This window comes from Mesocricetus auratus, unplaced genomic scaffold (assembly GCF_017639785.1).
Source record: "Mesocricetus auratus isolate SY011 unplaced genomic scaffold, BCM_Maur_2.0 Super-Scaffold_100009, whole genome shotgun sequence".
In the NCBI taxonomy this organism is placed as follows: Eukaryota; Metazoa; Chordata; class Mammalia; order Rodentia; family Cricetidae; genus Mesocricetus; species Mesocricetus auratus.
In genome coordinates this window covers 63,483,656-63,498,781 of record NW_024429193.1, presented here as the reverse complement: position 1 = coordinate 63,498,781, position 15,126 = coordinate 63,483,656, and the positions used below count along the sequence as shown (strand labels likewise).

Sequence of the window (15,126 nt, the reverse complement as noted above, 5' to 3'; positions counted from 1 at the left end):
GGACCTATGAACACTTCATCCCATCAGTGTCTAGTACAGATTGGTCAATGACCTTGTGCTGCCAAAAATGCTAGCACTCAAAAGAATGTCTCTCTACCCACTCAGTTTACGATATAACAAATAACCCCTCTAAGCCTTAGGTCTTTCTTACCCACATAACTGGCCTACTGATGGGTTCGTGGTCAACAAGTAGTTTTCTGCCATATAGTGATTCGAGGACCTATGCTTTTCCCAGCTGTGGCTCTCCTGTCTCTAGAGCCCTGGAGTCCGAGCAGACATAAATAAAAAGCACAAGGGGTCACCTTTGCTGCCTGAGTCTGGAAATGACTCACATCACTTGCAATCTTATTCTGTGGATGACTAGTCACATAGTTTCAGTTGGATGTAAGAGGTGCTGGAAACATACTCTCTGGCTAAGCGGCCACTTCTCAGAAACAGTCCTACTGTGTGGAAGAGAAACAGACATTTCTAGTGAATAGCCCACACTTCTGTGCTCCGGCCACAGATTCAAAATGGCCGAGAGCCACCGGAAACGCGGTTTTATTACTATTCCTCGTGGAGAAGGAGGAAGGATCTCTTGTATTGCCTTAATGTTAGAGTAACTCTCCTGCTGGTAGCATTCTGCACACTAGAAGGTACCTCAGGCCCGGTGGGCAACTTGTAAATGGCTTCCTCTTCATTTCCGGGACCACTCTACATCCAGCTCCGGTTCCTCCAGTGCTGTTCGGTTCGCTGTTCTTTGCACATCTCCCCGTCATTGCTGGCGCCAACTCGGTCCGTTACTGAGCAGCTCCAGTTCAGGAGCTGATTGATCTCTGCTCCAGTCAGCTGTTGTTACTAGGGAAGCAGGGCAGGCCCCACTTAACCCATGTGGTTGATAAGACGTAGCCATCTCCCGCAGAAAGGACCTGGCTCATATCACCTTTTCTGGAGAGGAGTGTTTTGGTTCGTTTTGAACTGCTTCACTATGTAGTCCAGGCAGGCCTCAAAAGCGCAGTCTCCTTGCCTCTCAAGTGCTGGGATTATCAACATGCCCATCAGCTTCCTAAAGATTCATAACACTCAGAAGCTTCATGGACCTATCAGAACATGAAGTGGCTTAGAAGCTCCATGTGTGGGTGGAATACTTGCAGTCCTTTCCATCCCGCTGGCTCTGTTCAGCATGTACCCTCAGCATGCACAGTTTCAAAAACTTCTTTGTGGAGCTGCACACACAAGGCTTCAGAATCCTAGAGTCCTCTAGCAGATTGAAGAAAACACTAGCTAAATGAAAAGGGGCCTAATGAGTGAGTGAACATGATACTCTTGATAAACAGTGGTGCAGAAAAGCAAACGTGGACTAGAGATGTAACTCAGTAGCAGAGTGAGAGTACCCCAGTACTCCAGAAACAGAGAGAGGACAGGGAGAGGAGGAATGTTGTAGAACAAAAAGAGAATGCTATCACAATTATGTAAATACATGCATAAGACTAGAAAGAAATGCAGGAAAATGTTTATCCTTTGGTTTGTACATTTTGTTTTGATTTTTTCAGACAGGGTTTCTCTGTATTGTTTTGGAGGCTGTCCTGGAACTCACTCTGTAGACCAGGCTGGCCTCGAACTCACAGAGATCTGCCTGCCTCTGTCTCCTAAGTGCTGGGATTAAAGGCATGCACCACCAACGCCCGGCTGGTTTGTACATTTATAAATGTATTTACTTACTGTTTTAGTTGCTATGTTTTCCAAGTCCTCCACAAAAGGAATATGATGCTTGAGTCAGCAGGATGCTCAGAGAGTGAAGGTGCTTGCTGTGCAAGCCTGGTGACCTGACTTCAATCTCCAAATCCCACAGAACCAGAAAAGGGTGGCTCCTAAAAACTGTTCTCTGACCTCCACATCTGTGCTCTGGCACATGTGCACGTGGGGGTGCACACATGCTTAAAGACACAGGCACATAATAATTTCAAGAAAACATTCATTCAGCACAATGAGCACCCATATACATTTTTACAAAGTTGTAACTTTTAAAAAAGATTTATTTATTTATGTGTTCAGTGCTGTCTGCATGTCTGCCTGCAGGCCAGAAGAGGGCACCAGATCCCATTACAGATGGTTGTGAGCCATTATATGGTTGCTGGGAATTGAACTCAGAACTTCTGGAAGAGCCAGTGCTCTTAACCTCTGAGCCATCTCTCTAGTCTTAGGTTGTAATATTTTTAAAGAGTTACAGTGACAGCTAGATTATTTTCTGAATTCTTAACAAATGTTGCTTCCTCCATGAATCAGACTGTCTCCTACTATTCACCAATCGCTGGGAATTATGCTTACTATCTCCCCAGCAAAGTTGGGGTTCTTTGAGAGAAAAAGAAGGACTCTTTCGTCTCTGAATCCCCAGGGCCTAACACACACTAAACATTTTAAGTCTTGTGGCCTAAATGAAGAAAGCCAGTGGGTAGGAATAGCCTAAATCCAATTGCATCTTCCTTGGGACCAAGGGAAGGGGCAGGGTTTCCTCCACTCTCCACTGGTATGGACGACCTGGGGCTTCAGAGGCCTGTAGGAAGATTTGGAAGAACTGTCTCCCTGAAGAACCAGAGCTGAGGTTTAGGAGACCCTGGAGAAAAGAGAGCTGAACCAAACTGGGTTTTCCTGACCCCAGCCAAGACTGTCACGTGGTGGCACTTGGAGGATTCCCTGATTCTGTTCATTCCTTTGGAATCTCTCATCCCTACAGGACTTCCTCTGGGAGCAGGGGAAACCCCAGCACTAGGGACTGGGCTGTGTCACCAATTGTTGCTAGTAGTCTGTATTTAACCCCAAGCCACAATTAAAATAAGTAAGGGGGGGTGGGTGAACATCAGTTAGGAGAAACTCCAGTTTTCTCTAAATATCTTCCAGAAATGTCTTCCAAACAGCTTTTAGTCATACTGGCAATAACTGAAACTCATGGTACAAGCTGTACCAGGAAAGGTGAACCCTTTTCCAAGAGCTCTGAGATGCCCCTGAAGCTGACAGAGCAAACAGCACCCACCAAAACTAAGCAGGAGCACGGGTGCCTAACTTCTGTGCTTAACCTTGAAGACCCCAGATCCAAGAGCAAACTAGGTGGCCTATTTTGAGAGCTGCCCAGGTCTTCAGGATTTACACATTCCTCCTTGCCATCTAGAAATGATTTCTAAACCGGTAGGTTCTGGTAGAACCCCTTGATTCTGGGTCTGGGCCAGTGTGCCCCGCCTACAGGACAGCTGGATTCTTATTTCTACACTCACCCGCTTTCTAAAACCAAACCCGAGAGGAAGGGCACGGCCCTGGGTGGGGATGCCCTGAAATATTCGAGACTAAGAGCATTCCTGCTCTCGGGACGTTTACAATAGGACTGTCCCTGGGGACAGGCGAGGTTCCTCTGTCAGTAGAGCAGAGTGGGAAGGGTGTGTGACCGCGTGTGTGGAGAGAGAGTCTGAAAGAGAGAGAGAGAGGGAGAGGGAGAGGGAGAGGGAGAGGGAGAGGGAGAGAGGGAGGGAGGGAGGAAGGGAGGGAGGGAGGGGGAAGGAGGGAAAAGAGACAGAGACAGAGAGACAGAGACAGAGAGACAGAGACAGAGAGAGACAGAGAGAGACAGAGACAGAGAGAGAGACAGAGACAGAGAGAGACAGAGAGAGAGAGAGACAGAGAGAGAGAGAGAGAGAGAGAGAGAGAGAGAGAGAGAGAGAGAGAGAGAGAGAGAGAGAGAGAGAGAGAGAGAGAGAGAGAGAGAGAGAGAGAGAGAGAGAGAGAGAGAGAGAGAGAGAGAGAGAGAGAAGACAGTGTGTGTGTGCCGGGGAAGGGTGGGGTGGGGGGCAGGAAGGGAGGAGCCGGTGGGGAGCGCGGCTGCCTGCCCTCCAGGCTCCTCCCGCTCCGGGGCGCCGCCGCCCTTTGCACCCGCCCCGTGCGTACAAAGACCGCCGGCCTTCAGCGCTGCCTCACAGCTGTGAGTCTAGCTCTTCCCACGACTGCTGCGCCTCGGGGCTCAGGTGAGTCCTGTACCCCACACCTGCCCGTAGGGAGCCCCATACCCGCTTGATCCGAGCTCCAGCCCGGCTTTGCGTTGCGCCGCGTCCCGTGGCCTGGGTGGGGCCACCCACGGGTTCGCAGACACCCCCAGACCCGCTAGGGCGGAGGCGCCACTGGTCTGCAGCTACCCCGCCCTGGTGTTCCTCTGACCGCCTGCCTTTCGGTGAACTGCTCTTCACTCTCACCTTTCCTTCTTTGTAACTAGTCTTAAGAGTTATCTAGAGTTAAGCAGATCCGGCTCTCGCTCGCTCGTCCCAGCTGGTGTGTTCCTCGAAACTTTGGCTGCAGGCAGACCTCAGTCCAAATGTTCATAGCCTTCTCTCCACACCAGGGCTGCCTTAACCAATCTGGGCCAGGGAGGACTGGAGGCTTGGCAGCTGGAGGATTCCCTTCCAGAGGGTCCTGCTACAGGGCGAGTTGCAGGTTGGTAGGGAAGGATCTTAGAGCTCAGGCGGGGCCTTTTATTTGTTGTCTTCATGAAGTACTGAGGTGAGAGGGAGTGAGGCGATTTTACTCTATCAAGTTTCCTTCTCGTTATTGAATTAAAAAAAGGGAACCAGAAAGAGGTGGAGTGAGAGCCGGCTTGGTGAAGAATCTTCAGTCCCTGATGAATTAATTTGGTGTAGTGCTGTGAGATCGATATTCATTGGTACCTACTTCTTGGCCACAGGAATGGTCTCTTTTCCAACCTGGGAGGATTCTGGAGAACTGTTGAGAGGATGGCAAGGCAAACAGAAAAGTAACAGATCAGCAAAGAGCCCAGAGCCAAATTCTGAAACTCACTAACCCACCTCCCTCCATTCTCCTACTCCCACCCCAGGGCAGCTAGATTCTGCAGGGTGGGGTTAGCTCAAAGAGTTCCAGGATTCTCCTAGTGATCTGAGGCCTGTGACTCAGCTCTGAGAGGATGGGTGCGGCCGGCTGGTTGATACTCTGGATGGTTTGGACAGAATGCTCCCTGAAGGAAAAGAGGAACTGTGCCATCTTCCAGGGCAGTTTCCAAGAGGAAGTGAGTCATACTCGAATTGGCCACCAACCTGAAGGAGGGGTTTCTTGACTGAGCTGCCTGGGAGGGTAGTAATTAGACCGGCAGGACCATGACAAGACCGTTGACCATTAGCACTGGGCTGCTGGCTTATGGCAGCAGCCTCAGCTTCACTGGGGTTTGCTTCTCCACTGAAGAGGTTTGCAGTCGGTGCTGCATGTTTTTCCTCCTGAAGCTTGAGTTTCAGCTTCCAGGCGTGGATTTTTACCACTTGGCCTTCAATCGAGGTAGAAACACCCTTCAGTCGTTTCAGCAAACTGCTTATGAGAGTGCCAGGAGTTGGAGGAGGGAGGAGTTCATGTAACTCACTGAGATTTCATTACCCTGGCCCTCCCCCACAGATTCCTAGCAATGTCTGTTTAATCATCCATTTTACATGGCATCAATGCTCCTGACAGTCAAAGGGGACTTTCCTTGTGGTAACCTTTGGTCCAGCAATCAGAGCTTGCATTTCAGCTCACAGGGGGTCTTGGTCTGCTTGGCATAGAGCAGATATATGGGTTCACTCTGATGTCTGGGTGATCTGTTCCCTGTCTTCCTGGACACAACATGAGATGGGCCCTTTTCCTCCTATGCCTGGCCTCTGGCCAGCCTCTGAGCAGTCACCCCAGTGTGGTCAGACCCTGGGGCTGGGTGGGGCTGAGGCTGGATGCCTCCCTGGTTTCCACTGACAGCTCAAGAGAGAAATTTTTTTGAGCACTAAGCTCATTTGCCCTTGGACACAGTCCATCCATTTAAGCATAGCTGAGGGAAACAATGGGATTCTTTCAGGATTATAAAATATAAATTAATGTTCACAGTGCTGGGAAAAGCCAGGCTAAATATGGACTCTACTTTAAGCTTCCAAATTTCTCAGGACTGACAACTTAGGAATCATACATCAAAAGCAAAAGGAAGTAACATGCTTAGAGCCTGTGTGAGGCTCTAGTTCTCCTGGGCCATGCTGCTTTTCAAAGGGGGCAGGGAAGGAGGTAGGAAGGGAGAGAAGGAAGGAGGGAGAAAGGGGGGGAGGGAGGGAGGGAAGGAGAGAAGGAATGAGGGGGAGGGAGTGAAGGAGGGAGAAGGGGAGGGAAAGAGAGGGAAGGAGGAAAGGGTAGATTTTATTTCAAAGACAATATTCAGGGCTTTCTATCCCTTCAACTAAATAATTCCCACCTGCCACTGTAGCTATTGTTGGTTGGTTTCAGCTGAATCATGACAGCTCCTCACAGAAAAATGAATGTTGTTGGTTGGGTTAGAGTAGGTTTCTCAGTTCTTTCTTCCTGTTGAATTGCATCTGGAACTTTCTTTTGCAGATCACATCTGTAGTAAGCAAGTTTTATTTGGTCAGAGAGCCTGAGTCAAAATCCATTATTTTAAACTCACTCCTCCTCCAAATATACTTTAACGGTCAGATTCAAGAGCATCCTATGGGTTCAATTTAAAAAAAGGAAAGAAAGAAGAAAGGATTCTTCAAATTCTCCTAAACAAGAGAACAGAAACTCTAAATGTTTCTAAATAATGAATGTTTATGCTCACCCTAATTAATTCTGGGTGGCTTCAAGAACAGTACAATATGGACCAAATACAGATGAACAAAGAAAATCAGACCTCCAGCTTCTGAGATTTATAGCCTAGGCCTGGGCATAGGTCCAGGACAGACATTTCGAATTGCTCAGGAAGAGGGACTCCCCCTGCCTTCTAGCCCTCCCTGAAAGACCAACAGACAGAATGAGAACATTGTTGGTACCTAACCTCATAAGTGAGGTGTGTAAGGTATAAGAGAAACAGACACCAGAATTGTTTTCTGCAGAGAGGGACAGTTGAGGCCCATTGCTCAAGCTAACCTGTGAAGGGCATAAACACAGGCAGCACCGGTATCTAAGATCTCTCCCTACACACATCAGAGTAAAATGGTTCAAGGAAAGGTGAGTGGGCCCAGAGGTCTGCCCCAAGAGCCAGCGAGGCAGTGGAAGGAGTGAGGAGTGAAAACAAGAGAAGGAGCAGGAGTGAGAAGCATGGCCATCCGACCAGACCTGCTTAGCAGGACACACATCTTTTTTCCTTTGTGTTTGGAATGTGCTCTCTGTACCCTGCCATGCCATGCATAGGTGAACCCTGTTGAGGCCCCTTTCCCCCGCCCTTCCCAGAATTCAGCTCCTCTAACTGCTGAACTCTGAGCTGCAAAGCCGTCAGCTGTCTAAGGATATTCTTATCTGTATCTCAGCTACTTTGAGACATCCATTTAATAAATGGTATTTAGTCATCTCTCAACTGAAGCAGGTGGTATGTGGTTCTGGACCAAGGTAACTGTAGGGCCAAGGCAGATTGGGTCACCAACGGTATCTGATTGTGCATACCAGGTAGGGACACTGAACAGAGTCCCCTACTTCTCAGACCAAGTCCCAAGGCCCTTGTGACAAAGTATTACCCAACTAGAAGGGGAAGACCCAGCCCATCCAGAGTGGAGTTTGTGGGATGTTAGGTGGAGTGGAGGTGCTAGATTCAGATTCCTGAAAAGCTTGCACTCTAGTAAATGATTATGGAGCTGTCTGTAGTGAGCCTTGCAATACAAGCCCCACCCAAACGTGGAGGCTAGGCTGGGACCATTTCACTGGAGAAGGACTGCATGGTTCATTCATCTAACAGAGTAGCATTATCACATTTTCCTTTGTCTTACTTTTTTGATTTGTTGTCTTGATTCTTGAGACAGGGTCTATCTAGCCCAGATTGTCCTAGAAGACTAATTTTTCCTTTCTCAGCCCCATTGCGCCCCCGAGTGCTGGGTTCATAGTTCTTGGGACTGCCCCTACCTCACCTGGATCCTTGGCCTTACTTTAAAACTTTCTCCAGAACAATTTCTTGTTTGTAGCCCTCTGGGATCAAGGGAATCTTCTGTGAAATTCAACTATTTCCCTTTCTGGCCAGCCCCTATCTCTGTATTCTTATTGAAGTTCTCTTGAACAATCAGGGAACCAGTTAGCTGTTCTGTTCACCTATACGGAACAAAACAGCTAGGGCAGACAGGAAGAAGGGACCAAAGGACAGACACCGAGCTTCAGGGAGGGACTCTGCCACTTCGTAACCAGCTGGGGAAGAAAGGAAGGAAGAAAGGAAGGAAGAAAGGAAGGAAGAAAGGAAGAAGGAAGGAAGGAAGGAAGGAAGGAAGGAAGGAAGGAAGGAGTGGACTGACCTCAGACCTGAGGCACCCATTCTTGGCTAAGGCAGCCAGACCTCACCCTCCTGAAGAGGATGTCAAGCAAGGGCGGGACTTCCTTGACTATCACCTTGCATTTCCAGAGAGTACTAAGTTGACCTGTTTTTCTGCTTGGGGGGTTCCCTATCCTGCCAATTCCTTTTCCTTCTCTAGCTCTGCAATACGCTTTGCTAATACCCATGAGGAAAGTACAGTAGGTGTCCACCCAGTTCTAACATCTGGGATGTCATCTGGAATCTTGGCCTTCAGACAAGGTGGGAGAGCTCTGTGGTTCTGAATGAGAATATAGACATTTTAAACTTCACTGGTGTCTGGCTCCTTTCCTGGATTTCTGAAGGGCTGAGGTGGCACCCCACGTCCTTCTTTAGGTGGTTTACTCAGTTCAGTTCAGTTCCCGCACTTTCAAATCAATCCAAGCAAGGCGGTCTCCCGCTAAGCTCTCTGCTACCACCAGAAACCCGTGTCTAGGAGTGGGGAGGTGGGGCAGATCTGAGAAGTACAGGGCAAGAGAGAAAAAGGAGCGGCTCTTCTGACTTTCATGGCATCAGACACCTTGAAGTGCAAACTTGTTGCTGTCCAAGTCATACAGATGAATCACGCCAGATCCTGATTGACAGTGTTCTCAGAAGTGGCATTTTCTGTAGCTGGTTCTTCCACCTTCTTGGAGACAAGAGGAACATTTTGCAATCCTTAAATCTAACTTTTCAGTGCTAGCCCTCAGCACTACACCTTTGACTCTGTAAAAGATAATACTTAGAAGCCAGGCCTAGTGGCTCGGACCTGCAGTACCAGCTACTCAGGAGGAAGAGGCAGGAGAATCTCAAGTGAAGGCTGTCCTAGGCAACTTAGACTGTCTCAAAATAGAAAGTGTAAAGAGAGCAGGGGGATGTACTTCAGTGATAGGAGACAGGCACAGGATGTGTGAGGTTCTAGGTTTCAGTGTGTGTCGGGGTAAGTTACAGAACTTGGGGGTCTGTACTGAACAGGCATCTGTCAGCATCAAGAATCAGACCAAAGCAACACTCCAAATTCCCATCATTGCTCTTCAGTGGGAGAAGGCGCCAATCTCTCCCTCTGTCTGTTCTCAAAACTATATGTGGACACTGAGCTCCGTTAGGCATGGGGTCTTGATGAAACATTTGCCCCAGTTCATTGTACCAGAATGCAGTGACCTAACATTTCCTCTCTTTAAACTCCTCATCAGGAAAGGGCCTTGGTCTCTCAACTGCACCCCAGTTTATAAGGAAAACGCTCTGTATAGTTCTACTAGAAACATATCTGGCTCCTAAAGGAGCTTGTGTACCCTCTTACATGTTCTTTCCCTGCTGAACTTGATAATGATTGTATGAAGCTTGTATTCAGGCAGGACAGCTGCACTGACTGCCAGAGAAGTTCAGAGTGTTAGGAGAGTATACATTTCCAGCAGACACATCCATCTGTAAGCACATTTCTAATCTCTGGAATTGGATTGGTTCAGGTTCCTGCGTCATGCATGGCAGGATGGACTTTCTGTGTCAACCAGGCTGGACTCATGGCTTCTTGGGCTTCAGCCATTTCTAAGAGTCACATTTTCAGTGCCAGGGGAAATAAGGAAACATCATCTTTCATCTGGTGCTTTCCAGTTGAAAGGAGCAGCTCTTGTCTTGCTTTTTCAGAAAGTTAGACCTTCTTATCTTGATTAGGAACCATGCAGAGTAGCTAACAGCCAGGCAAATGCCACACTCTGAGGTCCAATACCTGAAGTGTCTTGCCACCAGCAAAGACCCCAAATAGGGCCTGCCATTGATTGAATTTTATTGGAAAGGTGATTAGACCTATTTTATCCTTTTGACCACCCTCTACAGACTTCCAGCAGGTGGCTTAAAGGTTAAGGCAAACTCTCTTTCTTTGTGTCCGTTAACAGGTTTCAACAGACCTCTTCAAGATGCCGTCTCAGATGGAACATGCCATGGAAACCATGATGCTTACATTTCACAGATTTGCAGGGGACAAAGACTACTTAACAAAGGAGGACCTCAGGGTGCTCATGGAAAGGGAGTTCCCTGGGTTTTTGGAAGTAAGTGTGGAAAGTCTCAGAACCAGACATAAAAATCAAAGCCCCCTTCCCTTGTCCTTCCTTTGCTTCCATCCCTGTAGGATCACTGCTTGGAAGTACTCCATTCGTTTACTTTGTAGACAGTGCTAGGATAGCCCAGGTGCAGCAAAGTGGAAAAGACTCCACCCCTGCCCTCAGTCTGCAGATGAAAATGTCCATGCCTGCTAGAACAACATGAGGGAAAAGACTTTTCACAAGGGTATCATGGCCAAGGGGTGCCACACCTCAGGTCTCTAACACTCATTGTAGAGGTTTCACATTCTTGTCATTTGCCACTTGAACAACTTGAATCTCCTTTGTGTGTGGGTGTGAGCTGCATGTTGAGCACAGGGCCTCACTTATGTAAAGTCAGGGCTCCACTAGAAAATTTCCCTCTACTCAAATCTTAAAATCCCTATTCACCAAAAGAATTTTTTCCTTTTTCTACCTTTTTTTTTTTTTTTTTTTTTTTTTTGGTTTTTCGAGACAGGGTTTCTCTGTGGCTTTGGAGGCTGTCCTGGAACTCACTTGGTAGTCCAGGCTGGTCTCGAACTCACAGAGATCTGCCTGCCTCTGCCTCCCGAGTGCTGGGATTAAAGGCGTGCGCCACCAACGCCCGGCCCCTTTTTCTACCTTTAACTCATAAAAATATCATGTTAATTGTTAGCTGAATCAGGGCAAAATATCACTCCAGAAATAATTGCTTTTTACAATGAAAATGCAACTTAGAAGCCTAGAAGTATAGTTTAGGTTTTATCTTCCTTTGGTCAGACTGAACAACCGCTGAAGACCAAGACTCCTCAGATATGCCACTCAAGACAATAAGTCAGCTAGGCATAGTTGTCTTTTGACTTTGTGGGCCCTCAAGAGACAGTTGTTGAATTTAATGCTCACCCAAGACAAAACTTCACTTGACACAATAGTAGACTGTGGTACAATCCTATCTTTTCCTGGAAAGAAAGGTTGGTTCTTGTACTGGGTGTTCAATAATGCATTAGTTTCTGAAAGGTAAAGGGAAGTGACTGTAAAAGGCTGGATCCAGCCTCTTGACATCTACCTGATAAATAGCACGTTATCTAAGACCTTGGCTCTTACACTAATTTGGAGAAAACTGCTTTTACACACCGTCAATATTGGCTAAATAAGTGACTTGACACCTCCCTCTGAGCTGCAATCACCCCAGTGCTATCTGAGTGAGCTGGAGTGTCCAGTTCCTCTGTTGGCATAAGGCACTGTGATGCAGTCCCCGGCAAGGGCTTAGAAGATCTAGCTGTGGGCTAACAATAGAGAGTTGCTTCCATTCTCTAGTCCTGGTTCCTTCTTTTCCAAATTGAGAGTGTTGAACACAATCATCTGCACGCCTACTTTTAACTTGCCATGATCCTTCTAGACAAGTATAAAATGCAAGAGCAAAATGTGCTCATTGTAGGCCAGCCCGTCATACCTACAGAGGCATTCTCAACACAGATCCTTCCATAATCAATCAAGGCTTTGTGGCATGAGAAACAAAAAGGATATTTGCAATGGGGTGTGCTAAACACAGCAGAGCAGTTTATTCTAGGCACAGACAGGGTCATAATTCTGGACACATACTCCCTGTATTAACAGAGCATTTTGTTTCTAAAGTAGATGGCTTATGTCATCCAAATTTCACTCATTCTGACCACAGCCAGGAAGCAGGGGGTGAGGCCAGAATTAGGTACATAGAGCAAGTTTCAGCTGATAGCTTAGGCTAGGAGTTTGCAGGCTCAAGTAGACAATATGACTCCTTTACCATAAGAGATCTCTGAGTGCAATTTGTAAGCATCTAGCACACTTAAAATACTGCACATCACTCCCTCATGAATTATGCAGGCATTGGAGTTGCTAAGCACTTTGTGCCTTTTAACTGCTTGTATTGCATCAGCTCTCTGAGCTATCAGGGGCCTATAGGAGTAACCACACTTTTGTACTTCTAACCAGTGGGACAGCAAAAGAGATAATCAAGCTACTCACCATTGAAACAAGATGTAAGTCACACCATCTGCCTGTCTCTCCCTGCCCCACACGTTCATGCTATGCATTGAAGGAGTTTATCATTCTATCACACAAATTCATTTGAGTGTGTGTGTGTGTGTGTGTGTGTGTGTGTGTGTGTGTAAAATCCAAAGGTTGATATTAAGTATCATCCCTCAATCACTCTCTGCTTTTATTTTTTTTGTTTTGCATTTATTTGTTTATTTTGTGTGTGTACCATAGCAAGCAAGTGGAGGTCAGAGAAAAACTTGGCGAAGTAGGATCGCCTTCCTTCATGTGAGCTACAGGGGATCTAGCTTAGGTCATCAAATATAGCAAAGAGTACCCTTACCCACTGAGCTCTCTCACAGGCCAATCACATTTTTTGAAATAAGGTTTCTCACTGAACCTGGACCTGGTCAATTTGGCTAGACTTGCTGGTCAGAAAGCCTTATGAACCTTTCTGTATCTGCCTCCCTCTTGTCGGATTCCAGGAGTGGACTGCTGCGCCAGCATTTATGTGGGTGCTATGGAGCCAAACTCAGGCTCTTGCGCTGGCACCTTGCCAACTGAGTCACCCTCCTGGCCACACACACACAGACACACACACACTTGCTTTGAAACAAGTGACAAGAATATGATGGTGTGGGTTTACCAGCTCAAAGTATGGAAAGAGGGCCAGGAGCATGTAACTAGCATGTGGAGGCCCTGGTTTTAGGCCGTGAGGAATGGAAGGCATCCTAAAGAGGGCACTTACATCCAAACTCCTCTACTCAGAGTTGATATGTGAAGACAGACTAAACTGTGTGATGGACACCGGCTACATAGCTAATATGATAGATATGACACACACTTTCTGGGTCCTGACTGTGGGAAGGAAAAAAGAGCTCTCTGCATCTTCTCGAAAGTTAAAACCCAGTGTCCTCATTAGCACCTGCTGAGAACAGATACAACAGTGACCTGAGCAATCTGAGGTGGTCTCTTCATGAAACGTTCACCTTTTACAGATCTGACCATGGTATCGGGAGTGAAAATTTGTTTAAAAAAATAGAGCTTGAAGTAGAAAATGGCATTGTTGGTTCTTAGGCACACCTAAATATGATTTTACTGAAAGGGAATTCCCAAGAAAAACAAAAACATGCTGCTGAGTTAAAAGGTCACTTAGGACCTAAGACAAGAGATTAAATACTCGAGAGAGTAAGCTTATGGACATGGTTGTTTGGATCAGATAAGCTATAGTTGTCTATGTCATTAACGGACATTGTTTTCCTTTGTGCTCTCCTTCTTTTTTATTCTATCTGTATGTTTATTTATTTTAGAATCAAAAGGACCCCCTGGCTTTGGACAAAATAATGAAGGACCTGGACCAGTGCCGAGATGGCAAAGTGGGCTTCCAGAGCTTTATATCCCTGGTTGCAGGGCTCATCATTGCATGCAATGACTATTTTGTAGTACACATGAAGCAGAAGGGGAAGAAGTAGGCCGTATGGAGCCCTGGTCCTCCCTCCCACAGGGCTCCTTGAGGAACCTGCCTGGCTGCTTCTCAGGAGCAGATCAGGACCCTCAGGAAATGCACAAATAACATCCAACTCCAATTTGACAAGCAGAGAGAGAAAAGTGAATTCAGTGACAAAGAAGCTTTGGTTTTTTATATTGTTTGCATCATGCTGCCCTCAATAAAGAAAGTCCTTTTTTTTTTTTAAGTTCTGAATTTGAGGTGGTGTGTTTGTTGCTTCTTCTGAAATGTTTCCTCCTGCTTCTTTGGCTTCTATGAGTCAGCATGGCCTGGGGTAGCCAGCACACAGCAGAGCTGTCTGTAGAATCAGCAAAATGAGAATGCACTCTTCACTCAGGTTTGGAGTCTGCTTTTTTTGGTTTGATCATGAAGCTATGTCTATGTGAAGGACAAAAACTCAAAGTGTTACAGGAGGCTCTTCAAGAACAGATTCTAATTCTGTAACTCCTCAGAAAAGTCAGTCAGTTAAATGAATGACTTTGTAACCAGGACCTTGGATACCTGAGATGTCTGAACCCATTTTCCTGTTGCAAAACTACAACAAAAATCTAGGGCCAACATAAGCACATCAGAAAATTACCCAAAGGAGGAAGGGATATAACATGATACTTTAGTGATAAAATCCTAACAGCAGTGATTTACTTAACTTGCAGATGCCAAGAAATATGCTAGGTGTAACATAGATACACTGCATGGATTTTGGATGAAAATCAAATAATAGTACTGATGCTGACAAACAATACAATGTTTCCCCCAGCCTTTTGTATGCTTTTTATGAGTTTCCCAGTACAGGTATATTGCATCTTATATGCTTATTAGTGGAGAGACAATATATGAATTCTATGAAGTGACACATTGAACTCTTCCAATTAACTGCATTAACAACAATGGAAACACTTAAAACTTTTTTTTTTTGTAACAGGTCTCACATTTCCAGGCCTCAAATGTGTTACTTGAAGTGTAAGCAGCTGAGAGTAGCCTTGAACTCCTGATCCTCCTGCCTCTCCCTCCTAAGTGCTGAGATTACAGATACATACCATCATGCCCAGAAAAACAGTTGCTTTTAGGACTGGACACATCAGTGTCATTCCAGGGAAAACTTTCAGTGTAATTATAGGAGAAAGTTCAGTACAAACACATCCACCATTGTAAGGGAAAATTGATAAAAGGGAACAGGATAGTTCAAAGCTAGCTTTAGAGAAAAAAATCCATCTTAAGGCAAGAGTAAAATTACAACATTTTGTCCCCATCATCAGGTAAACAAGGTACAA

General features: G+C 46.3%; 1 protein-coding gene and 1 long non-coding RNA gene across 2 annotated transcripts in view; one reads left to right on the top strand and one right to left on the bottom strand.

The window, feature by feature from the left end:
• The first annotated feature begins 3,841 nt into the window (after positions 1-3,841).
• On the top strand, positions 3,842-14,042 carry S100a10 (S100 calcium binding protein A10). The gene is made up of 3 exons (XM_005080265.4): positions 3,842-3,989; positions 10,174-10,326; positions 13,659-14,042. The coding sequence occupies exons 2-3, from the start codon at positions 10,195-10,197 to the stop codon at positions 13,818-13,820; spliced, it is 294 nt and encodes a 97-aa protein (XP_005080322.1). The 5' UTR covers positions 3,842-3,989; positions 10,174-10,194; the 3' UTR covers positions 13,821-14,042.
• The window catches only part of LOC110342776, a 47,956-nt gene continuing 37,073 nt past the window's right edge, over positions 4,244-15,126 (bottom strand). The window contains exons 2-3 of the long non-coding RNA XR_002384941.2: positions 6,230-6,376; positions 4,244-4,737 (exon numbers count right to left, since the gene is read on the bottom strand). This is a non-coding gene — a long non-coding RNA (uncharacterized LOC110342776). The remainder of the gene's footprint in view (positions 4,738-6,229; positions 6,377-15,126) is intronic.